A 26,504-nucleotide genomic window follows, 5' to 3' on the forward strand; every position below is an offset into this window, starting at 1 on the left:
ACCTTCGTTTTGGCCTTGTACTCCAAGCTGACTTTCCCCTGGCTGTAATCCTCACCCCTGTCTGGTCCCCAAAGTTGCTGCTGCTGCTGCTGCTGCTGCTAGAAGAGCTGCACGTCCGTTGGCAAGGTGTCCCTTCCCTGTGTCCCCACCCTGACCCCATCCTCCTTTCCAAGGTGATCTCAGCCTGCCCAGCTGGACTGAGGTGACCGCTAGAGAAATATCAACAGGGAAAGAAAGGGCTCTAGCACTTGCTGTTCTGTTAGGAGCTCTGAGGCCCAGAGGACTGAGTCAGGACACCACAGGAAGGGATGAGACCGGGATACTGGCAACATTCCCACCTTGTTTAGGATGAGGAGGAAGGTTCTTGCCTCCTTAGATGATGGCTCAGCTAATAGGAACCAGATCCCACACAGCCTCCCCTATTTATCACACAACAAAATCAACGTCAGGGCATGAAAGTTGTAGAACACATTCGTGCTGTCCTTCCATTTAGAACACTTCATACCTCTTGGGTTAGCAGGGCACCATTATAGATTCCTGTAAGCTTGACCCAGGAAGAACAGGGACCTGTGTCTGAGTCACACGGCACAGGTAGCCTTCACACACCCAAGCCTGGCTTTGCCTTCCTGACTCAATCACCAGCTGGAGAGATGATGCTGACAGTATTTCAGACCTTGCTGGATCTATGTTCTCATCTATTCATGAGGTTAATAATATCTATTCTCAGGAGTACAGTGAGAAGTAAACCCCTACACACATAAAGAGCACAGAGAGTTGCATACAGAGTGGGCACTAGATTCTAAGTATACTATCATAATTTACAGTACGTGTTCAGTGGAGTGTGCATCCCATTTATAGCAATCCTCAGATGGGATCCTGGGGCTTCAAAGAAGATAGGAGAAATCTGTGGAAACCCCAGGGCTCAGCAAGACAATGCCAACCATTGTCTCAGTACCCAGGGACTTGGAGACCACCCAAGCAATCCTTTCTTCCATTTGCAGATCGGGAAACTGGGGCCTAGAAACAGAGTTGGCCATGTTATGTGATAGAGTGAAATGAACAAATAATCACATTGGAGAGAGACACTGCATCCACTGACTCCAGAACTCTAAGTGTCGCCCTAGCTAGTGTTCACCTATTCACCGCCACTGTCCCTGCCAGGCCCCACAAGGTCTCCCTCCCAAAAGGCCCTTCACATCCACAGATTTTCTGAAACTTCTCTCCCACCAGACAAATAGCACATTTCTCCAGCATTTTCAGGAACTAATTTAGACAAGCATGCTGTTAAAATGGGCCTTTATATTATGTCAGAAAGCGAAAGGTGTGGGTTTGAAGGCAGGAAGTCCGAAGAGTCCCATCAAAAACTCACACATTCCATCTCCAAGGAGGAAGACATCTTTAACAGTGTAATGTATGGCATGATAGAAGCACAGGGTAGTGTCACTGGTAGGCCTCAAGCGAACCAACCAAGGTCCCGAAAGACCAGGGCCCGAAGGACCAGGCACTGACTGTCCGCAGCTGCTCCTCTCCAGAAGACTTGAGACCCTGTGTGCCTCAGTCTTTGCTCTAGAGGCCCTGAGGAAAACCTTTGTGCCCTGACAGGACCTGCCCTGACAGACTAAGCCGGCTGTGTGTGAGGCTCAGATCTGCACTGGTATAGATCTTCTCCATGAGACTTGTCCTCAAGCCCTTCCCACCCTCTGCTCAGGCAGCATCTCTAGGTTCCTGGAGGGCAGGAAACCGGTTGTGCTCCAGACACCCAAGCAGGGAGCACAGCAAGGGGCTCTTTTCCAGTGTTACGTCATGGATTGTGGCACCCAGACAAGGTATTCCTTGCTCCTCAGCCTTCTGCAGAGAGGAGGTTGAGATGGTCCGTCCAATACAGGATGTTCTGATTTAGGTATGGGGGGCTGTTATTTTAATAACACATAGCCTTTTCCTGCACTTAGGGGGCCAGGACATCTTCATGACAGAGGAGCAGAAGAAATACTACAACGCCATGAAGAAGCTGGGCTCCAAGAAGCCCCAGAAGCCCATCCCACGGCCCCTGGTGAGCTCCCCTCTAGCAAAGCATGTTTGTTTAGACAGTCTATGCCTGTGCCGGCTAAAATCTGGCTATGCAGTCTGTGGAGGAGGGGATCTGAGTTGAGTTTGGAGATTGAGTGTGATGAGGGTTCCCAGGTCCAAGCAATGAGAAATCCAAATGAAGCAACCCCCATCTCCTAACCCTAACCCTAAGTGAAAACACCTCCCCCAGATGCTTCCAATAAGCCTGTGTGAGGAAATGCTGTCCACCCCACCCCGCCCAGAATGGTAGGTTCAAGCACATTTTGGGGGGCAGATCAGGTTGAATGATGTGGCTGGGCAGTGGATATGTTTTTGTGGTTATGCATTATGATCTAGGTTACCACAGACCTCCACACAACCCCTGCTTTCTACCTCATGCCTACAGGTAGGCTAGAAGAAAATGCCCACTCCCCCAGGATCCAAGCTGCACTCATGGTCACAGTCCAATGGCCAAGAGGAGCTCTGCAAAAGTTTAGAGATTGGCCAAAATTAGCATCAGACTCCACTTTGATTCCTTTTTTATAAAGATTTCAAGAGAGTGCCCTTTTATTCCTCTATGAAGTACAGCTCCCAGATCCTACATGACACCACTTAAGTTCTGCTCAGTCCTCTGTCAGAAAATGATAGCATCAGACCTCTGGGAGGTAGCACATCAGAACCCCAGCACATGCACACATCTCATTCTTCACCTCCAGGAAGCCAATTCTAAATGGTCACCTACCTCCTATAACATTCCCAGCTGTGTAAATCACTAAAAGCAGGTTTCACATACTCAACTTTGTGGAAAATAATAGGCTCTAGAATATCACTTCATCAATCACCCACTTCATCATCTCTAAGAGCAGCGAGGCCTACAAAGACATGTTTCCTGCACAAAAAGCTGCTCCACTCCCTGAAGTCGAGCATCCAGGGAAACCTGGTGCCCAGATGCTTAGAGGTGCTGCCGCCTGCTCTGCTGAATTAGAATCATGTGACTATGAATGGGCTTTTTTTGGTCACCATTTTCTGTGATGAAATGGAAGGAATGGGTGGCTCAGCAGTCCTCCTCCCACCCAGGGAAAGATGTGAGCCAGCAGCCACGCGTGGAACCAGCCCACTTGGGTCTGACTCTCCGATGCAGCCCGGCAGGGCAGCAACGCACCACCAGCGTGAGCAGAAGGCAGGGATCGGCTTGTGCCAGCGCTTCCCCATCCTCCTGCTTAGCGCTCCTGGAAGGTTCCTGGTGGGACTACGACAGGTTTTTCTCCTCATGGCCACTTAGAGCCCTGCATAGTAGATATTCAGTACCTGCCTGTTGTATCAAATTAAGTATAATCGAACCTGGTAAGGTGACTTTAGAATTTTGAGGTGTGGTTAATTCAGAATTGCCCAGTCTATCTTCCATTTATTCACCAATTTATTAAGCATGTATTTTATAACAAATACTAAACATTGAACAGTTAGCAAAATAAACAAAGCCCATGCCCTTGTAGAGTTTACAAGCCCATGGTCCAGGCAAAGCAAATAACAAATGTAGTTCATTCAAAGGCTGGAGAGCTTGCCAAGGGAGAAAGCCTGGTGAAAGGGAAAGGGTGTCTCAGGCTGAGTGTTGAAGAGCTCTACTGTCTAAACCAGAGCAATCTAACAGGCAAGAAAAGAAGCAGGAAAGGACTGCATGGTGGAAATCAAGCAAAGATAATTCCAAACTAAGTGTCCTTGAATTTAACATTGTGGAGGTCATTAGTGATCTCAGTAAAAACCATACCAATGCAGAATAAAAAGCTCTGTTGGTGGGATTCAAGGAATGAATGGGAGATAGTGATTGTACAAAATTCTTTTAAAACATTTAGCTTCAAAAGTGAGGACAGACCTCGAGTGGTAGCTGGAAGGAGATGCAAGGCTCAGAAAGATTATGCTTTGAGGGGCTGGAGATTTAGCTCACCAGCATAAGCACCTGCCTTGCAAGCAGGCAGTTGTGAGTTCGATCCCTGGTACTGATAAAAAGGAAAAAGACAAAAAAAAAAAAAAAAAAAAAAAAAGATTACGCTTTGATTTAGGAAAAGCCATGTCACTAGAGAGTTCCCTAAAGAACTCAGAGATGAGTCATCCATATGGACACTAAAGATGCTTACGCTAATAGCCCAACGTTGGCAAGAGTGGCCACAATCTCAATTCATCAGGAGTGAAGCAGAGGGACCAGGAGGTTGGTACGTGGCGCTAATGAGGAGGTGACTGGGCACCAGTGAGAGGACACAAGCTTTAAGGGTGGAAGGGATTTTGCAAGACATGGAGGAGCAAAGTTACAGCATTGCACCTAATTTTACACTCAGCAAAGTAATTCAAATCAGTAATTTTACGAGCAGTTCTTGAACTCCTGCTGTGTTCAGAGTACTACAGGAACACAGAGGTGAGTAAACACACTCTCACCCTCAAAGCATTCACTGTCAGTAAAGAAGAGGAGCACACATGAAATGCTAGAACTCAAGATGGTCCAGGCAGACTGTGGCTGTGGGAGCCAGAGGCCAGAGCAACACTATGTGACACATTCGAGGGAGGCTCCCCGGATGGAGTAGGGTTTAAGAGAGGTGGATCTCTCAAGACTCTCAGAATTAGATAACCTAGAAAGGTTACAAGAAGAACACTGCAAGTGGAAAGAGGACAGGCCAGGACAGAAGAAGTACTTGGCGACTTCCAGGGGCTCAGAGAGGCAGTGAAGACCAGAACTAGGACAATGGTGTAATCAAGGAGAAGCGAGATTCTGGGAAGGCTAAGGACAGGATATTGCTTTTGTCTGCATGTGAGGGAGACTGGAGAAAAAGACTTCTTTCACACGTGAAGAATTCAGCCTTCCAGGTGTTTTGTTTTGTTTTGTTTACATTGGCCCACAGCCCTGACCCTACCACTTCTTGTTTTCTCAGAACAAGTACCAGGGCTTTGTCTTTGACATTGTGACCAAGCAAGCTTTTGACATCAGCATCATGGTACTCATTTGCCTCAACATGATCACCATGATGGTGGAGACAGACGACCAGAGTAAAGAAAAGACCCAAGTCCTTGGCAAAATCAACCAGTTCTTTGTGGCTGTCTTCACTGGAGAGTGTGTTCTGAAGATGTTCGCCCTCAGGCATTATTACTTCACCAATGGCTGGAACGTGTTTGACCTCATCGTGGTACTCCTCTCCATCAGCAGTAAGTGTGGCTATGTGGTAGGATAGCCCAGCCCCACTGGGAAGTGTTTGGGCTGCTTCTTTAAAACCAAGGAACAAACAACACACTTTCAAAAAGAACACTGTATGTGAGAAACGCTCAGTATGTGCAACCTTGTAAGAGCTGCAGGTTTAACATGCCCTTGATTTGCTCTCTTGCTTAAGTGAAGAGGTCCCACTGGTCTTCTCCATGCCGCTGGGAAGTGTTTTCAGTCACCTGCTAAGCAACAGCCCATTACTAGAACCTGGGTGGCAGATGGGGAGCAGTCGCGCCTCCTGAGAGCCGCCACTGCAGATCATAGCATTTCCAATGGCCCTTAGCATGATGGCTTTCAAGGGCGGAGAGGGTAGCATTATGTGAAGTGACTCATCAAGTGCCTTTTGGGATAGAAGATGAGTTGCCATTGAGTGAGGACAGTCTGGGAGTAGATCCTTCAAAGGAGAGTCTTACATGTAGGGTCTGGAATTAAATCTCTTGTAACTTCCTCTTGGGAAATATGAATAAGCAATTTAAAAAAAGTCAAGGGATCAATGCTTGGAGACTAATGCTGTGAAGTCCCATTCAGGGTACTGTTGAATGAAATATCTAGTATTTGGGGTGAAATGATGTTCACAGAAAGTAAGTCAGAGGCGAATGTGGGGAATGGAACCATTACAACCGAATACTGACTGAGTTCTGAGCACTGGACTGAGATCCATAAACCTTCACAGCAGCCCTGTGAAAAACGTGTTCCACATTTATAGTTGAGTCTCAGAGATTACGAAAATTATGCAAGGTCACATAGTTTGTCATAGGGGGCAAGGCTGGTTTTAGAGCAACTTAAATTCTTCTCTCGAACTAGCTGCTTACCAGCAACCCAAGCACATCTCTGGATGTCCTTTGATTTAGCTGAAGTTTGGCCCTATAAAGCCAAATCCCAGATCAACAACTTCATTTTAGATTATAAATATATCTTTATCTGTTATATCCTGACCCGTTTACTTCTTGTGGTGGGTTATAGCTGTATATTTAATTTTCCATTGATTTACATCAAAATGTAACAGCATCTGAATACTACCTAGCACCATTTAATCAATCTTCCTGCCTAATACAGAAATATAGTCTTGGGTTGTGTTTATTTGTTTGCAAGGTTTAAATTTGTTTTTGCTTTATTCATTTTGTTATAGCAAAAAAATTTTTAAGACTCACTTTATTTAGGTATAACTGTCCTATACAAAGCTGTGTATATTTAATGTATACACCTAGATGTTTGGGGATATAACCATATGCCCATGAAACCATCACCACAATCAGTGCCATATACAGAGGCATCACTTCCACAAGCTTTATTACCGCCATGCTTTGTTAGTCAGTTAGTTACTGATTGCTAAGTACATCCAATGTATCGTCTTAGACTTATTTCCCTTAGTAAAATGGGGGTTTTTGTTGTTGGTTGATTTCTTGCTTTTGTTTTGTTTTGTTTTGTTTTGATGGCTTTCCAAAATGAGAGATTCTAAAGCAGTTTTTGATTTCGTATTAGAGGAAGGATCTTTCTTATGTAACTTTTCACACCAATAATACAAATCAAATCTAATCAGTGCATAATGAGGACATCTGTGATGGTCCCAACAGCATGATCCATGGGCAGGAATCCTTCACAGAAACAGCTGGAAAATAAGCAGAACCCGCCTATTGGTCTTTCTGTTCTCCCATCCTTCTTTCCTTTCTCCTTCCTATCAGAAAAGCAAGAGTATGAAATTGTGTCTTAGGAAGACTAAAATTAAGAAGTAGACCACTTGTCTGGCAGAAACATTTTAGTAGTATATAGACACCTAATCTACCCATATTATGGGAAAATGTTGTAGTTAAACTGGGTTTTAGGAGTTCTCACATATATTTTATAACCCAGAATTATAATAATTTTCCAAGTTCCTCCCATTCTCTCCCTTCTTCCAACACAGCATCATGGCATATGATATGGGCATATGATATGACATATGCCCATATGCATATGGCCAAGGGCACATAGGGGAACAGAGCCAAGGGGTGAGAGATTGATACTACACCTATCAAATGTTCTTTTCCCCAAAGGCTTTGCCTAATCCTTGATCAACATTAACCTCCACACGTCCATAGGACTAAGTTTCAGGGTAAATCTCATATGCAGAGATAGACACATTCTTCATCTTTCCAATCTTTTACATAGTTAGGGTTGAGAGTAGTAACTAATTCTAAAAATGCCCACCTCTGGGCAGTAACATAGAGTTAAAACACAGCTGGAAATGAAAGAAACAATGCCATTATACTGACAGCTGGCCACTCAAAGCTATTCTGCGTTAGCTGTCAGCAAGTTGCCCAACTCCTAGACCCCCTTATAATTAATATCAAGCTCCGAATAATATCTAAGAGACTGTGTGCCAGGATCTGAGTCAATCTTCACAGTAGGACATAGGGAGAGAATCACAAGGGCTCCTGGCCTTCCCAGGGCACAAGACCAAGAAGGAAGAACAGGCATGACCAAAGGTTACAATCTCAGGGAAGACCAGGATCTGTGTCATACTGGACATGAAGTATTGTGAGCATGTGGAGCCCAGCTGAACTAGATAGATGTAAAAGACAGGTTTGGGCCATCAAGACTGGATAATAAGAAAATAGGGAGAGATAAGAACATGGTGGGAAGGGCAACACTAACTTGAGAAGAAAGATTTATGCACTCGACATTTGCTAAATGATATCTTCTACCATCAGGCCAGGCTCATAGGGCTTAGAGTCCTTAATGAATGCCCAAGTGGAAATCCAGAATAAAGACATGTTCACAGCCATTGCTTGCTGCAGATTATGGTTGGAGACACTAATTAGATAATTTTCCCCTTCTTTCAAAGGTTTGATATTTTCTGCAATTCTTACATCAATTGAAAGTTACTTCTCCCCAACCCTCTTCCGAGTCATCCGCCTGGCCCGAATTGGCCGCATCCTCCGATTGATCCGGGCAGCCAAAGGGATCCGCACGCTGCTCTTTGCCCTCATGATGTCCCTGCCTGCTCTCTTCAACATCGGGCTGCTGCTCTTCCTTGTCATGTTCATCTACTCCATCTTTGGCATGTCCAGCTTTCCCCATGTGAAGGAGGAAGCTGGCATCGATGACATGTTCAACTTCAAAACCTTCGCCAACAGCATGCTGTGCCTCTTCCAGATCACCACGTCGGCTGGCTGGGATGCCCTCCTCAGCCCCATCCTCAACACGGGGCCCCCCTACTGCAACGGCACAAGAGGGGACTGTGGGAGCCCAGCTGTGGGCATCTTCTTCTTCACCACCTACATCATCATCTCCTTCCTCATCGTGGTCAACATGTACATTGCAGTGATTCTGGAGAATTTCAATGCAGCCACAGAGGAGAGCACCGAGCCCCTGAGTGAAGATGACTTTGACATGTTCTATGAGACCTGGGAGAAGTTCGACCCAGAAGCCACACAGTTCATTACCTTTTCTGCCCTCTCAGACTTTGCAGACACACTCTCTGGCCCTCTGCGAATCCCAAAACCAAATCGGAATATATTAATCCAAATGGACCTGCCCTTGGTCCCTGGAGATAAGATCCACTGCCTGGACATCCTTTTCGCTTTCACCAAGAAAGTGCTGGGAGAATCTGGGGAGTTGGACACTCTGAAGGCCAGTATGGAAGAGAAGTTCATGGCAACTAATCTTTCAAAGACATCCTACGAGCCAATTGCAACCACCCTCCGGTGGAAGCAAGAAGACATTTCAGCCACTGTCATTCAAAAGGCCTACCGGAGCTATGTGCAGCATCGCTCCTTGGCATGCTCCAACTCATCTGGTGTGCCCAGGGCTGAGGAGGAGGCTGAGTCGCTCCCAGGTGAAGGTTTTGTTGCATTTATGGCAAATGAAAATTATGCGCTCCCAGATAAATCTGAAACTGCATCTGCCACATCTTTCCCACCATCCTATGACAGTGTCACTAGAGGCCTTAATGACAGAATCACCATGAGCACATCCAGCTCAATCCAAAATGAGGATGAAGCCATGAGTAAGGCGGTGACTGACCCTGGACCCCAGTGAGGATATGCCAGCATGACATGTCCAGTTTTGCTGTGTCCAGTTCTGCTGTGATAACTGCTTCTCACTACAGATGGAACTCAGCTACAAGCTCACCGATGCATGCCTCTGGCCATAATGTCACAACTGGGTAGATGATACAGCTGGTCCCCCTTTTGAAAAGATCCCCATGTGAATGGGATTCAGAAGCCAAGAATGTGTCCACTTTGACTTCCCTTCTAAATCTGAATAGCAGATGCTGAGTTCTCTTGCTTTCCAGAGAATATCCCTGGTTCATTTATTTTGATTGTGACCAGAGATTTTATTTACCAAGACAAATTCCCAGAACCAGAACTTCCAAAGACACCTGGCAACATTGCGGATAGCCTAGGGTGGTATAGTTTAAAACAGTCCCCAGAGAGCGGTTATGTTATTTAGGATTTTGCATGATTGCATGCTGAAAGCTGCTGGGCCACTTCTCCAGCCCAAGGTAACACCTGTGTTCTGTGTCATGAACCACTTTTGAGATATCAATTAAAGTTAATATTTTTAAAGGTATATCAAGATCAATGTTAAATCTTAAGACATCATTTTATTTTTTTCTTAAATGTATGACACTAACATGTTTCAAGAATCACTTCTCCCTCAATTTCAGCTGCCTGATATTTTTCAGTTTGAACTGGAGGCTGGGTAGAGGAGGAGGAAACACCTAGATAGGCTGGTTCCAGTCTTAATTTTTTTTACCAACTGCCTGGCTGGCCACAGCCAAGCTCTTTTTTTTTTTTTTTTTTTTTTTTTATTTAAAGAGAAAAAGAAAGGACATAAAAAAACAAAGCAGTAAAAGGGTACAAGTAATACATAATTTCAAGAAAAAATTATACAGTAAGAAATCATTAGTTAATAGGTTACATATTGTCTTCTTAAAAACAGTTTTCCAAATTATAAAATTAAATCATATAAAGTGGACATTCATACAGTGAAATTGGAGACAGTTCTGTTCAATGATCCAACAAAAGCTCAGTAATATGGTTTTCCATCCTACACACTCAAACATACATGCAGTTAAATCCCTTAGTCCACCTTCCTTTCCTCTCTTTTTTACAATAACAATTACACTTTTTGGGTTTTATTACTCCCACAGTTCTGATTACTTTTTTTGAAGAGAATAAAACCAAACGTGACTAAGCAAAACAGAGTCAGAACAGAAGGGTGGGCATAGTACATGATGCAAAAATAGAATACCAGGTGATCAAAAGTGGTTACCATTGTGCCTCTTGCTATTTTTAAATTGAGTTGCCTACATCATCAGGTATAATAGAATTGATCAAAACAGTACAGAACAAGACCAATAAAACCAACACTGGAGACCTCACAGGACTTCAAAAAAAGATAATAGTCATAACCATAATGGGCATCATAGTATATCTTATTGCCTTCAAAGTGGTTGCCTATACCCTCAAACTTGATATTGTCAAACAAAATAGAATATAGTAGAATCAGACAGAACAAGATGGGGAGAGCAATACTGGGGGTCAAATCAGGTCTTGTTTTCCCAGTTGTAAAATTGGTGAGAGTGAGAGGCAACATGAATGCCTTGCCCTCAAATCTCATATCTAGAACTCAGTGACGCCCTGCCACATTTAAATAGGGAAAACATCCCGTCAGATCTGTCAAATCTTCTCCTACGAGACTTTGGATACATCTGGGTCTTCTTTACATCTCATAATCAGACTTTAAGGTGAAAGGTTTTCATATCCCCTGGGGCCAGAACCCCATAATTAGGATAATAAAAAGAAAAGGGGTATTTTGAAGAAGATAATCCTGTAGATAAAAGGTATGGCCAGCAGTGTTTTTCATTCATTCTACAAATATTATTAAGAACATATTATGTGGCAAAGACTTCTCCAAAGACAAAACATAAAATAGAAGTTAAGCCCTGTTACTCTTCTTGTTGCTGAGACAACATACCCAACATCCAGTGTTGAAGGGAGGAAGGCTTATTTAGCTCACAATCTGCAGAGCTTTCAGTGGGTAACTGGCTGACTCCAAGGCAGGGTGGCAGAGGGCAGAGGAGCAGAAGTTCATGGTGGCCGAAGACCGCAAAACAATGAGAAGAAAGAGAAGGACTGCGCGCCTCCTTCGTCCCCTCTCCTTTTTTATCCAAACTGCTGGGATTAGGGCAGTGCTAATCCGGTCAGTGGGTTGATCCAGCAATCCCCCACCCTTAATTCAAGCACCCTTAATCCTAGAATTGCACTGAATCTATCACAAACTCAAGATTCAGCCACCTCCAAAAAGCCTGCCCCCACGACTGCGTGAGGCATAACTGCAACAAGCCCCAAGAGATGAATCGAATTAACACAGTGAATGGAGTAATGGCTGTCAGGAGAGTATATTCAGGCCAAAGACAGCTCATAGGTCTTGAAATGAAGAAGAGGAGAGTTCATATGGCAGCATAGGACACAAGGAATCTCAATGACAGCCACCATCCTCCACTAGTACTTGGGCTATTCCCAGCCACAGTCACAAAGATCAGATTAATCCATTGGATATATATCTGATCACTTTATAAGATTTTCCAAGGATGAGATTGTAAATGGTGGAGGCTGACCTACCTCATGTGCCTCATGGAGGCAGATTTTCTGAGGCTTTGCTCTTCTCTGTCACTGTTGATCCATCAGACACAAAGCTTTTGAGATGTTTGTTGGTTTGCCAGTACCCACAGATTCATGTTAGTGTGATGATGACAAAACAGTAAAGGGCATAAGCTATCTCAGCACAAACCAGCTGTTCTCTGAATACTTGCTTTATAGCTGAAAGATGAGTAGGTCGACCAGATGGCTCTTCCTGTCTAGTGCCACTAATTGAGGAACACAAGTATTGGCTGTGGTGTCTTCAACATCTAAATCCCAGGGAGCCAATCAAAAGTCATCTGAAATGATTTCAAACAAAGTATTTATAGGACAGAGAGCTTGGGAAATAGGGAAAGACTTTGGAAATAGGGTATTTGCAGGTATAATCAAATTAAGATGAGGTCTAGCTTAGGGTGGGCCCTAATGCATCAATGAAATTTGGACATAGAGAAGAAAATACCATGTAAAGATGCAGGAGGAGAAAGAGAAGGAGGAATGGAATGAGGGAGACAGAGAGAGAGAGAAAGAGAGAGAGAGTTTTATAAGATAGATACAGCGGCAAATTAAGGAGTGGGCTGGAGGCATGGAAGGCAAGAATTCTCCCCCTGCAGACTTCAGAGACTGCACAGCCCAAACCAATACTTTGATTTTAGACATCTAGTCTCCAAAACTGTAGGAGAATAAACTTCTATTATTTTAAGCCATTTAATTGGTGGGAAATGGTTACAGAAGCCCTAGGAAACTAATACTGCCCACAACTTTGTCCACACAGATGCATTTCCCAAATTATAATAGGAACTATTTTAAAAAGAGATGCAATAATACATCTTATGTTACTCAGAGTTTTTAGAAAATTTTCCAATGCAAATGCAAGATTGTGTCATGAAAATTTCACTAGCTCCAACCCCAAAGTTTATCTAATCTAATTTAGAAGGCAAGGAACTATATTTCTAGGGAGCAGGATGCGCAGGGAGAATAAAAAGCAAAGGCTCCCTCAACTAACTAACCCATGGGCAACAGCACTAGAATGTCTCTGGCCCAGAACGCATGAGGCAGTTTTAGCTGTGACAGTACACTTAGAACAATGGTATTGAACTGTGTGCATATCTGTGTGAATATACCTCCACGCTCTTTATTATATTCTTCCACCATAAAAACTACACAGACAGCAAAGAATACTTGGGACATTAAGTCAACACATAAGGGTAAGCATAAGCAGAGCTTTCACATACGAAAGTATACTTTAAAACAAAAAGTCACTTTCCCAAGTGCTGGCGATGCAAAAGAAGACAGATCCTCAATCTAGAGCTGAACACAGGCTTGTGTTTTTAAATAAATAAACAATTCCAAGCTTCCCACAGGATAAATTATTTAAGTCACTGCTCACACGGAGAATATTAACAAGGCTGGATAAACACCAGGCACGATCATATGTAAGTTGGGAGAACCTGAGCAGAGTAAGGATCAGACAGTTTTGTTCCTCAACAGAATGAAATTTAAATTTTTATTGTTAGACCTTGTTAGAAATGCATAATTTGGTTACTAGAGTTTCCTCTAACAAAACAGAAGTGGAGTGCACAATTTCCAACACATCCTTCTGCCATGATGTTCCCTGCCTTGGACCAGCCTTCCATGCACTGAGTCCTCAGAAAGTGTGAGCCAAATTAAACGTTTCCTCTGAGTTTCAGCTGTTGGAAATTTTGTCCCAGCCATGGAAAAGCTAACCAATACAGACTCCTACTTAAAACCATATTCAAAGGTTAATTTATTCCAGGTATATCTAATTGTGAAAGGCAAACCTATAAAGGTTTTGAGAGATTATAGAGGGAAAATGTCTACATAACTGTAGAATAAACATAAGATGATAAATTTGACATTAAAATCTAGAACAACAATTCATTAAAATATATTAAAAGTAAACTAGCAAACTATAAGGGTTAAGAAAATATGTGAAACATTTTTTAGGAGTACAAAATGAAATTCAGTAGTAGAGTGCTTGCCTAACAGGCATAAGCCCCTGGGTTGGATCCCAAGTATCGAAAAACATTTATATCCCACAGAAGTCTAATAATCAAAGTTTTTAAATTAATTGCTACAAATAAATATAAAATATACAACACAATAGAAAACATGGCAAGACATGAAGACGCACCTCATAAAAGAATAAATCTGTATAACTAATAAACAGACAAAAGAATGTACAACCTAATTAGTAATCAGGGAAATATGCAAATTAAAACCATAGTGAAATACTACCACTGATTTATCAGATCTGCAAAAATTTCGTAGAGTATTAAATGTATCAAGAATTGGCAAAGATAGCCAAGTATGCTGGTGCTGCCTGTAACCCCAGCACTTGGGAGGCTAAGTCAGGAGGCCAGCCTGGGCTAGATAGTGAGTTCAAGGCCTACCTGAACTACACAGTAACAACCCATTTCAAAAAATAAACAAATAAAGAATTGACAAAGATGGAAATTGCAAGAACTTGTATACACTCCTGAAAGAGTATAAATTAGCACAACTATTTTGGAAATTAGTTTACCTGAACCTGAAAGAGTTGACATTACATAAACTCATGACTTAGGTTCCATCCTTAGGTACAAAATCTAGAGAAACCCATGTAAGATATAAGAGGCATGTAAGAAGGTACCTCATGGATATTGTTCATGCAGACCCAAATTAGAAATAACTCAGTGTCCATCAGCAGTAGAATAATTTAATAAATTTTGGTATCTTTTTGAATGTAATTTTTGGAGTAATGAAAATAAATGAGAGAAACCCTCATACATGTCCATAAATGAATCTTACAATTACAATATTCAATGGAAGAAGCCAAACTCAAAGCCGTTTCTATCACATGATTGCATGAGGTTCAGATACCAGCAAAATTAAACTGTATTGTTAGGAATGCATAATGAAAAGCCAAGACTGGTCATTATGAGATTCAAGGCAGAGCACCACTAAGGGAAAGGGTGGCTTATGACTGCACATTGGCAATGTTCTATTTATTTGTCTGTGTGGTTCCCTTTATGAATATTGTCTTTAAAATTGTGTGTTAAGCTAAACACAGTTATCTCATGCATTTTCTCGGTATATGTTCTATTCCACAATTTCAGAACTAAGAAAGGAACTTAAAAACCTGACTTGGCTTTGATTCTCCTCCCTCTGCACAGAGTAATGGCTGTCTATTACTCTCAGCCACGGGATTTATGTCTTAAACTTGGGTCATCTGAGCTGAGTCGTGAAGAAAGCAGTAAGAGTTCGGTACTGGGTGATCTTAAAAACAAATTCTGACAAAAGTGAGTAAGAATTTCACATGACATAGGAAATGTGACAGTGAGTGAACAATTTGGGAAAATACAACCACGCTATTGTGGAGGAAGTAAGTGGGGGACTAGGCAGAAGGCTCACAATAGGGACAGAATTTTTATCCCTCTGACTTACTTTGGATGCTGTCGTGAGTGATATTAAAACCTTAAACCACCTGCCTGGGTGCAGGTCCGCCCCTTAGCAAAGACTAGCCAACCTGCTGACACACACTCCTGGGGGCCCTGCTGTGCCAGGCACTAAGCCTTTAGTGGCTGGTTTGTGGGGACACCCACGGGGAAGCCCCAGAGAAGGCCCTGGACAGCTTTGACAGAGAGGGTGGAGACCTCTTGAAAGGACTGAGGTGGCAGCTGTTTACTAATCATTACAGAAATAGTTCATTATACCTGTGCAGACTGAGTACAGCTTAGCCTTTACTGCAAGTGATAGCAACCCAACCCAAATGAGTTCATGAGAGGAAAAAGAAAGAAAACATTATCATCTACTAAACAGGAAATGCAGAGCCGCAGCTGGCTTCAGGAACCCAAAGGACACCATCTCTCTCTGCTTTCCTCTGTGTGCGCTCCTCCCTCAGGCAGGTTCTCACCGTGTGCTGGCAAAGATGCCTCTGCAAGTGCAAGACACCTCAGCCTGTGATCTCGGACTGGATCGAGGGCGCTCTTCCCGTAATTCCAGCAAAGACCCAGGGAAATACATAATCAGTTGTGATGGGCTCACATTCCTTTTGCCAAGCAAATGTTGTGTCTAGCATACTGACCGATCTCAGATCATGTGCTAATGCAGATTAATGGAGGGCAGCTCTCACACTTCAGTGTTCTGTGGCTACAAGGATATGCAATGAATGATTAACAGATTTAAAAAACAGCTGTCCTTTACAGTCCACTCCTTAGCTGCCCAGTGTCCACACCAATTCTTCTTTCTAGGCATGCAATATCAAAAATACCTTCCTAACATAATGTTGCTGCCCCACATAAAACCAAACCCAAAGGGAGACAATCCAAATCTCTGTTCAATTATTGCAACCAACATCAAGTCAAAAATGCTTCACTACACCAGCAAATCCTCCAGACTTTCAAAATATACCCGATTCTTACCATTTTAGCTGCTCTCAGCTTTACCCAAGTAATCAGCATCTTTCACATGTATTATAACCACTCCCCATTGTTACTCAAGTCCCCAACAGCCTATTCTCAAACAGCAGCGAGAACGCAAAACCCACTCATGCCTCCTGTGGTGTCCTGCACAGATGTCGTTACGATGGCTTCCCTTAACCTGACTCTGTATCCCCTCTGCCCTGCCCGTTGCTCACTGTGCTCTGCCCACAGATCCTTGATCTTCCTTAAATTCACCAAGCATGCTCCAGCCACAGTACAGACACTCTTGGGACTTACCTTTCTCTCAGCCAGAATATTCACATAATTCAATCCTGCACTTTCTCTGGTTCTTCCATGAGCAACCTGTCCAATTACTAGCCATAGTGCTTATCCCCCTATGAAATACCAAGCATCTATTAGCTTCCTGTCTGTCTCTCCATGGCAAAGCTCTCTGTGCTCCCTGGCATATCTCCACAAGCCAGCATGTTGTCAAAGTAAACTCACAGATGTATGTCAAATGAATGGAATGCTTTCTTCTTGATCAGTCCAGGAGTAGCTCCTCAAATCTGTATATAGTGATACAGCACAAATATGTTAGCTTCAAAGCTTCTTTTTTTAAAAATCCTACTTAAAAAGACAAACCACAAATAAAAATGTCCATTCGTAGTGTACCCAGAAGTCTGACTCTGCCCTAAAAGTGGAGAGCTTTCTTGGTCCTGCTGTGTGAGAAATTCTCATCTTCTATGTCATCCCAGTAACAGAGAAGCATAAAGATTGCTGCTTGGAAATGGACAGCTTTCTGCACTTTATTAGCACCCGTGAGCCCTGGACATTAATTTCAGATTTGAGCAATAACAGGCCATTACTTGCCTGGACAGAAGTTTCGCTGGCAGAACAACTCCCTTACAACCCAGTCAGATTTCTCTCTCTCGTATTTTACCATCTTGTTAGATCTTGTATAGTCTTTCGATGTACAGGCTGCAGGCAATTACAGCAGAAGGAAGGAGAGGGGAGGGGGATGACCAAGATATGATATGCACACACACGTACGAATTCCCCCAGAGGAGTGTAATTAGATAGCATAAACATACACTTGAAAAAGTTAAGGGTTGCAAATGCAGCCCAGTATGAAGGCTCTGGCTCCAAACCCCAGTACTGAGGGGGGAAAAAAAAGACAAGCAGAAAAGAAAAATTTTTTCCAAATTAAAAATAAAATTCCAAATTTATATCTGGGAATAAGGAACCTTCAGTGTCCTATATCCTATGTCAGTTTGGCAAGCACACTTTAGGGTCTGTTAATAGTAACACCCATCTCCAACTATCAATTTCTGAATCCGTCAGAGTTATGAGCAACAGAAACTGATTCCAAACCTGGCGTGGTGGCTCACACCTGTAATCCCAGCACTCGGGAGGCTGAGGCAGGAGGATCATTGTGAGTATGAGAGCAGCCTGGGCTACAAAGTGAGCTCAAGGCCAGCCTGAACTGTATAGTGAGACCCTGTCTCAAAAAGACAAAAAAGAAAGAAAGAAAAAAAGAAGCCAATTCCAACAGAAAAGGAATTGACTGGAAGGCTACAGGGAAGCTTACAAGATGAGAGAAAATGCTGAACAACCAGGGAGGACCCAGCCAAGCAGCCCTCTGGACAGCAGGCAGCAATCATCTTTTCAGGAGGCTGAGACTAATCAATGCCAGTGTTTTCCCCTACGGGTGTCATCAGGATTTAAATTCCAAGAAAAGAGTGTCTGATTGGCCTGGTTCCAGTTGGGGAATGAAGGGGCATTTTGATTCATAGCTTGAAGATCACATGACACTACCTCTCCATACCCACTCAGGAAGAAGAAAAAGACAAGACCCTTAACCAAAAAGAGGAAAGAGACTGAGTAGGCAGAAGTCCTGCTGGTGTTACAAGTGACAGATTAGTTTCCTGCTTTTCAGAAACCCCTCTGACCGCAGTGACACAGGATAAAGAGGCTAAATTCAGGGCCAGGGAGATTAGGCAGGAGACTGCGCCGAATGAGGACCAACACTGTGGATTTCTTAGTCTGTCAAGAGAATTGATTACAAATCACTACGCCCACTTGGACAGCATGCTCACAAGGTGCCCGCTCTCACTGCATCCTAGGGTGGGACAGCCAGGTCCTCTTCCTCAGACACATGTCTCTCCACCCCAAATATCACCAGGGACTCCAGAAATGTATTCATTATTCCCTAAAGTGAAGGTGTCCCCCCAGAGTGTACAGGTGTCCCCCCAGAGTGAAAGTGTGTCCCCCCAGAGTGTCCCAGCTGAGTCATCACCCAAGTGAGGTCAGGTGGAAAAAGGCAGGATTTGCCTGGGAGCCTCACGTATGTCCCACAAAGGTCACAGCTATTGCTGACCTCTTAAAACACCAGCTCTGACGGAAGGAGCAGCAAGAGGGGTTGCACATGAATAAGGCTCATTTTTCCTCCAAACAGAACTAAATTAAATGGTTATTAGAAATGTGCCTGCCCCTGCTTCCGGCTTACAGATTTAATTGCATTAGAAAGCAGCACAGGCATGTGTGCCCACTACATCATGATGCTTCTTACAGTCAGGTCGGGGAGCCCAGCCACTTGGAAGCTGAAGACACCTGCAAATGATCCAGGTAGAAATGTTCAACCTACTGGTTCAGTTCTGCACCGAGCTCTGGATTGAGGGAAAAATGACCCAGGCTGACACCAGGCCTCTGTGGCTCAGGTCATAATTTCTCTCACCAACTTCCCATGAACATACAACGGGAGTAAAGATTCCTGCCCTCCCAAAATGCCAAAGAAGTGTGAAGAGGATAAAACTGATTTTTAAGGATTAAAAGAGAAAAAGAGCTCCATGTGAGGTGGTCTAGCCAGAGCATTATGAAACTCTTCAGTGGATGTGAAGTGCCAGTGGCTGCTTCTCTCCCGGGATTACCTCCTAATGGAGCGGAAGGTGACCTCTGAAGCACCAGGTGCTCCCCCAGTGGAAGAGGCCGGGGCCCTGAGCCCTTTCTGCAACCCTGCTCCCCCTGAAATAACCTCTTTCCTTCTTCTCCCTCAGGCCATTCTTAAAGGTCAGCACTTCCTGGAGTTCAAAGTCATGCTGCCTCCCAGGGTCTCTCCTGTTTCCCACACTTCCTGGCTGCATCCACTTAAATGTCACTCCGACTCACCCCACCCTCTCCAGCCTCCAGTGCCCCTGCCTCTTTCCAGGGTGCCGCTCACCGCCTGGTCCAGCCAGTGTGGGTGCTCGGAGACACCAGCGTACGCTGTCTCTCCACATACTCCGTCTCTTGCTAAGTTCTATGGTCTCTGTCTTGACCCATCCTCTTGCTATCTGTATTGTCACAGCTCTGATTCAGGATCTTGTCTTCTCTCTGGACGATGGCAGTGGTTTTCCCAAGCTCTCTGGAATGTTAATTTTCCTAATTAGAAATGTGCTGAACCTCACAACCTCCCCTGCGGCCCAGTGACATAGGTGCGGTCCCTCCCATCACTCTGCCCAGCGTTCCATGATGACTGACAAGGCTTCCCCAATCCATCCTCCACCAGAGAAGGAGGGACCTGTGGGAGAAAAGCAGGAGAGGAGAAGGATCCAGCTGGACAGAGCAGATGGTGTGAGAAAGTCTCAGAACAAAGTCTTCCCTGCAGAGGAGCCTGTGCTGGGCAGAAATGGCCCTGCCCTGGTACCATCCACCAACTGTAGCTACTGGTGGGAGAAGCTCAGGAAGAAGTTTCTGTTGAAAAACAATACTCATCTCAGTAATCTTACAAACACTTGTGCACGTATGTGAGTTTCTCTAGTGCACATTTTTTCTAAGATACCTGCTACCCATTTGGGCTTATACATAACAGAGTGATTAGACTAAACTATACCATTAATGGGAAGTTCCTCTGTGTATCCATCATTATCTAGAGTCCATAATTTTAATTTTTATTAATCTGACAATACAGCAAGTCATATGTATTTTAGTCACATATTCCTAGTTCTTTTTTCATATCACTTTAGGCTTTTTTATTTTGCACTTACTGAAATAGCTACTTGAGATTTTGATATCAATTATAGATCACTTCTATTCATATTTTGAAACGCATATAAATTAAACTAATAATGTATTTCTAAAAGTTCTTCAGAGCCTGACTCTTCTGAATACCCTTTTTTTTGTTTGTTTGTTTGTTTTTTTAATTTTTTTTTTTTAATTTTTTTTTTTTGTCTTTTTCCTTTTTATCGGTACCAGGGATTGAACTCACGACCGCCTGCTTGCAAGGCAGGTGCTTATGCCGCTGAGCTAAATCCCCAGCCCCCTGAATACCCTTTTTTGAAAACTTTATTTTCAGAAAATTGTATATACACATGCAGTTTTAAGAAATGATTCAGACAAGTCTCACGTTTCATCCACATCCCCCAATGGAAACCTCTTTTGTAGTTATGGCACAATATCCAGCTAGGGGGCGGGGTGCACCGACACAACCCACCGGCCTTATTTTGCCTGTTTTCTACTCATTTTTTTGTGCATGCTGCCTGTGTGTTCAGCTTTCTGCTCAGTTTTATCAAGGGTAGCTTCACGTGACCTCCACAGAAGGAAACAGAGCAGCCTCATCTCCAGGGTCTCTTGTGCCCTCTTGTACTGACAGTCTCCACCCTGCCTGCTCCACCCCAACCTCTGGCAACCTCTGTTCTATCCTCCAGCTCTAATTTAGCATCTCGATAATGGGATATAAATAGAATCTCGCAGTAGGTAAGCTTTGAGAGTAGGTGGGCTTTTTCCCACCCAGTATAATTCTCTTCAGATTCCCCAAGTTGTGTGTATTGATTGTTCGCTGTTTTCTCATTCTTGACTAATACTTCATGGACTAGATATTGTGTAACCATTTAACTTAGAAAGCACATCTGGGTTGCTTGTAGTCTTACCTGTTAACAGAAGACGGGGCCGGGATACAGCTCAGCGGCACAGCGCCTGCCTAGCTAGTGGGAGGTCAAGTTTGATTCTCAATACCAAAAAAAAAAAAAGATTGAACATGAACACTCACGTAGGCAGGCTGCCAGAAAGAAAACCACCGAGTGGTTCAGGATTTTCATATCAAGTCCAAGTCCAAAAGTCCTGAAAATTTTCACTTGTGTATTTTTCTGAAAGTTTTGTGGTTTTACATTTTATATTTAAGTCAGTGATTTATTTTGAGTTAATTTTGAGATTGACATTCCTATTTTTTGTGCTTGGACATCTGATCACTAAGGTGCTTTTTGTACCTTTATTAAAAATTATTTGGGCATATTTATGTGAGTATTTTTCTAGGTTGTCTACTGTTCCATTCATTTGTGTTTATCCACCAATGCCACATTACCTTGACTACCAAAAGTATGTAGTAAATCGTGTCAAATACAGTGATTTCTCCCATTTTTTTTCTTTTTTCAAAAGTATTTATTTTAAATTTTGAGGTTTTTAGGTAATGTTTAGAATATGCCTGCCAATGTCTACAAAAACTGTAGCTGTTTTTGTTTTAAAACAGTTCAATCAATCTTTAATTTATTGAGCACTAATGCCTTTATTATACTGAATTTTCAAATCCAAGATTCAATCATGAATCTTCCTATCTATGTTTATTTAGGTCTCTCTTTTTCATTTACATTTAGTAATTTTCAGGATACAGAGTCTGTGCAAGTTTTGTTAGATTTATGTCTTTCATTCTTTACAGTAATAGTATTGGGTGTTTAATTTCGGTTCCCACAAGTTCATTGGTACAGAAGTATATTTGAAGGGCTGGGGATTTAGCTCAGCGGCATAAGCACCTGCCTTGCAAGCGCTTGGTCATGAGTTTGATCCCCAGTAGTGATAAAAAAAAAAAAAAAGAGGAGTGTTTGAATTTTGTTGATCTTGTAGCCTGCAGTGTTACTGAGCTCATTTATTAGTTCTAGGAGTCTGTATAGATGCCTTGTGATTTCCTTCTAGACAGTACTACTGTCTAGAATTTCCAGTAATATGTTGAAAAGAGTGGTTGGGGTACACACCGCGGCCTCGCTCTGAATGTTACAGGGAAAGCCCACGCAGTCTTTCACCATGAGGTATCATGTCAGTTGAAGGTTTTTGTAGATGCTTTTTATCAAATTGAAGAATCTCTTCTATTTCTAACCTGCTGAGAGTTTTCCTCATGAGTGAGTGTTAGAGTTTTACAAATGCTTTTTCTGAATCAATTAATATGGTTGTATAGTTTTTAGCCTATTATATGGTGATCACAATAATTGATTCTTGTAAGTTCTAATGATTTTCAAGCCAGATTTGAGTAAACTTCAGTTGGTCATGGTATATAACTATTTTAAACACTTCTGGATTCATTTACTAATGTTTTGTAGAAGTTTTTGTAAGACATACTGAAAAAAAAAAATGCAAGAGCTGGGGGTGGTGGCTCACGCCTGTAATCCCAGCACCCAGGAGGCTGAGGTGGGAGGATTGTTGCGAGTTCCAGACCAGCCTGGGCTACAAAGTGACCTCAAGTCCAGCCTGAACTGCATACAAGACCTCGTCTCAAAAAAGACAAAAAAAAAAAAAAAAGACATATTGATATCTTTTTGTTTAGGCTTTGTTTGTCTGGTTTTGCTATTCATGCGCTTCTTAAAATGATTTGAGAAGTGTTCCATCTTCTTGTATCTTCTGGAAGGTCTTGGAAACATGATTACTTTTTAATATTTGGGCCATTTGAAATTTCTCTTCTTTGCACTGCCTGTTTGTACTTTTTGTTCACTTGTCTATTGCATTGTCTTCAGCCTGTCTCCTGTCTTCCTAATCCATTTAGAAATCAACGAAGGGCGCCATAAGGTGGCAGTCAGGCATCCAGCCCTCTGCACTTGACTACCAAAGTTCAAGCCCATCGCTTCTGCTTGGGCAGACGGCCTTTGCGCCTCCATTTCCTCTTCGGCCAAGCAGAGATAGAAACAGGAAGACTCTGAGCATTATTGTCATAATACTGTCTGCTACTACTAAAAATAAATTTACTATAGTCACTTGGAAAGAATAAGCTCTCACCATATACTGGTTACTATATAATTTTAGTTGTTTTTGTAAAGAGAGGATTTACATCTAAAACTATCTATCAATCTTTTCTCACTTTGTGGTCTAATAAATCAGTCCTTATCTTTTTTTTGTCTTTTTCTTTTTTTTATCGGTACCCGGGATCAAACTCATGACTGCCTGTTTGCAAGGCAGGCACTTATGCCGCTGAGCTAAATCCCCAGCCCCAATCAGTCCTTATCTTATAGAGGTTGTAAAGCTGTTTTTCTATTTTTCTTCTGATGGGTTAGATGTTTGTGTGTTTGGTTTTATTTTTTAGGTCTTTAATTCACCCTGAACTTTATTTTTAAGAACAGAGACAGACAGGCAGACAGACCCTTGACTGCTATACCAGAGAGACTCTAACTCACAAAGGCTTAAAACAAAAACAAGCCTTCTTTTATCATGTCACTAGACATCATTGCAAAGCTTTCATCTCATGGCCCAAAAAGATTGTTCTGGTTCCTATTACTGCAACCACGTTCCAGCCAGCGGAAAACGGAAAAGTAGAGGACTCCTTCTCTCCTTTTAAGGGCGTGACTGGAAATTGTCCACAGTGTCTTTATCACAGCCTTCTTCATAAGCAGGTGTTGCCATACGACTGAGTTCGAGCAGCAACCCACTCCCTTCCCAGTTCTAGTCCTGCATTAGAACTGTTCAGCACAGAAACCGGCTCAGGCTGGACCCTCAAAGAGGTGTACAACACCTATAATGTCAGGTGACTTCCACAGACCAGTGGTGTGCCAGCGGTGGGCCACTCCAGATGGCCAACTTTCACCCACACTTCACCAATTGTTTCTACCAGCAAATCCAATATTTTTCCATATTTGTAGTCATTTATTGCGGTATCACTTTGTAGAGAACCATCCTCTCTACAAGTGATTTGAAAAAATGCCTCTGACATATGATACCTCTAACATCAGTTTTCTACACATGCTTGGGTCTGTTTCTGGATACTCTTTTAAGCCACTAATCTATATCCCTGTGCTGTACTGGTGAAACAGTATTTACACTGCTATAACTCTCATAAGCAAAGTCTTTCTTCTTTGGTCTTACTTAGAATGTTATTGCTGTAGGCCTGGGGATTTAGCTCAGCAGCATAAGAATCTGCCTTGTAAGCAGGCGGTCATGAGTTCAATCCCCGGTACCGATTAAAAAAAAAAAAAAGCAGAAAGAATGTTAGTGTTGTTATGGCTTGTATCTAGATGTCCCCTCAAAGTCTCACATGCTTCTAGGTGGGGCTTTTCAGAGCTGGCTGGAACTAGGGTATGTGATACTGGGATTAAGAGTGTGTGGTACTAGACTGTCCGCTGATTAGTACAGCACAGCTCTGGGCGTGGATAATGGCAAGCCCCACCCTGGGTAGTGGCACCACCCAAAAGGTTTGTAGCCTGAATAGGATAAAAGGGAAAGGTAGGCCTGCTGCCTTGTGATTGCTGCCTCCTACCTGCTGAGCCATGAACTGTGTCTCCTGTGCTGTGCCATCCTGACTGACAGCTGGCCAACTATGAACCGAAACCTCTACAAACCGGGAGCCAAGATGAATCTTTCCTCCCTTAGATTCTGGATGTCAGATATTTTGTTCATCGACAAGAAAAGTAACCAAGAGACTCTCACATGATAACTTTAGAATTATTACTTGTTCCATAAAGTCACCTACTAGAACACTTATTGAAAACACATCAAATTCATAGACTGTCGGCAAAGAACTGACATCTGATAAGAACTCAGTCTTCCAATCTACCGTCAATGTCTATCCAATTACTCAAATTTTGCATGTTCTTCAAAAATACTTTACAACTGGGCTGGGGATTTAGCTCAGCGGCATAAGCTCCTGCCTTGCAAGCTGGTAGTCGTGAGTTCGAGCCCTGGTACCGATAAAAAGGAAAAAGACAAAAAAAAAAAAGAAAAAGAAAAAGAAAAAGAAATACTTTACAACTATTGCATGAAATGCTTGCACATTGTTATTATACTTATTTCTAGGAGACAGTGTGTTGCTGTGATGAAAGATATGTTTTGCCATTTTATATATAGTTATTGCTATTGTTGATGTTCAAAGGTGGGTCTTGTGTCTGTAAACATTTCTAACTCCAATTGGTGTGCAAGTTTGAAAATTCACTTCAGTTTTTCTTGTACATTTCATATATTTTGTAAATAAATGTTTTTTCTTTATTTTTCAATTTTTTAATCCCCCTTTCCTTTCTTCTCTTAGTGCACTAAAGACCTTATAAACAATGCTGAGTCATAGAAAAAGGTAACATTTTTGTTTCTGATGTGGCAGTTAGATCTAAACATTCTGGGTGTTTACTATCAAGTACTGGTAGTGTCTCCCTATCACATAGTGGAAGAGAGAGCTAACTGCTCCCTAAAATCCAGTCTCTTCTTTCTTATTAACAAAGGCTAACAAATGTGCCCATGTAAAGTACAGCCTTAACGGCTTCCCTTGCTTCTAGCTGTGGTTATATGACTGACTTTTGATTGATCTAATCATAGGGTTTTGGAGTGTTGGGGAGACAAGCAGTTTTGTTTTGTTTGTTCTCTGCAGTACTAAAAATTGAACCAGGGGGTTGATGCATGTTAGGCGAGTACTCCGCCACAGAGCTATATCCCCAGTCTTTTTATTTTTTATTTAGAAACAGAGTCTTACTAAGTTCTCCAGACTGGTCTTGAACCTGTGATCCTCCTGCAGAGGTCCCCAAGTAGCTTGGATTACAAGGTGTGAAATACCATACCTGGCTCAGAAGTATTTTTATAATTCCTACAAAGTGCCTTAAAATAAAGGATGTGGACCATTTTGACTTCTGTCTTTACTCCTCCACTCAACTGACCATGCAAATGACAGAGAACAATAATCCTGGACATGAAGGGCAGAAACTGTGAATTAGGATGATGGAGGAGAAGGGCAGAGGTGGTGAGCATCTGGATGATCAGAGAGCCACCAAACTCGGTCTGGATTGCCTGTCTTCCAAAGTAATCCACACAGAGGCAAAATGAGCCCCTAGTTTAAACTGAACACCAAGTTTATGCTGAGGTTCTGATCAGAGTCACTGGCTCTTCTGTTAACATACACACAGGTTAAGGAGCTTCTCTTCTATGTGTAATGTGCCGAGCAACAGTGCCTTACCAGAG

General features: G+C 42.7%; 1 protein-coding gene across 4 annotated transcripts in view; it reads left to right on the plus strand.

Moving 5' to 3' along the window:
* Positions 1 to 9,844, plus strand: part of Scn10a (sodium voltage-gated channel alpha subunit 10) — an 81,473-nt gene extending 71,629 nt beyond the window's left edge. For 3 of the 4 annotated variants that reach the window (XM_013146278.3, XM_013146279.3, XM_013146280.3), the window contains 3 exons: positions 1,946 to 2,050; positions 4,965 to 5,235; positions 8,115 to 9,844. In XM_013146278.3, coding sequence (XP_013001732.1) covers positions 1,946 to 2,050; positions 4,965 to 5,235; positions 8,115 to 9,310 — 1,572 coding nt within the window. In that variant the 3' untranslated portion in view covers positions 9,311 to 9,844. The remainder of the gene's footprint in view (positions 1 to 1,945; positions 2,051 to 4,964; positions 5,236 to 8,114) is intronic. The other variant, XM_013146277.3, reaches the window with a different exon arrangement.
* Positions 9,845 to 26,504: the final 16,660 nt, after the last annotated feature.

Source organism: Cavia porcellus, unplaced genomic scaffold (genome assembly GCF_034190915.1).
Source record: "Cavia porcellus strain 051 isolate PalLab524CR breed Dunkin Hartley unplaced genomic scaffold, mCavPor4.1 scaffold_15, whole genome shotgun sequence".
Taxonomy (NCBI): Eukaryota; Metazoa; Chordata; class Mammalia; order Rodentia; family Caviidae; genus Cavia; species Cavia porcellus.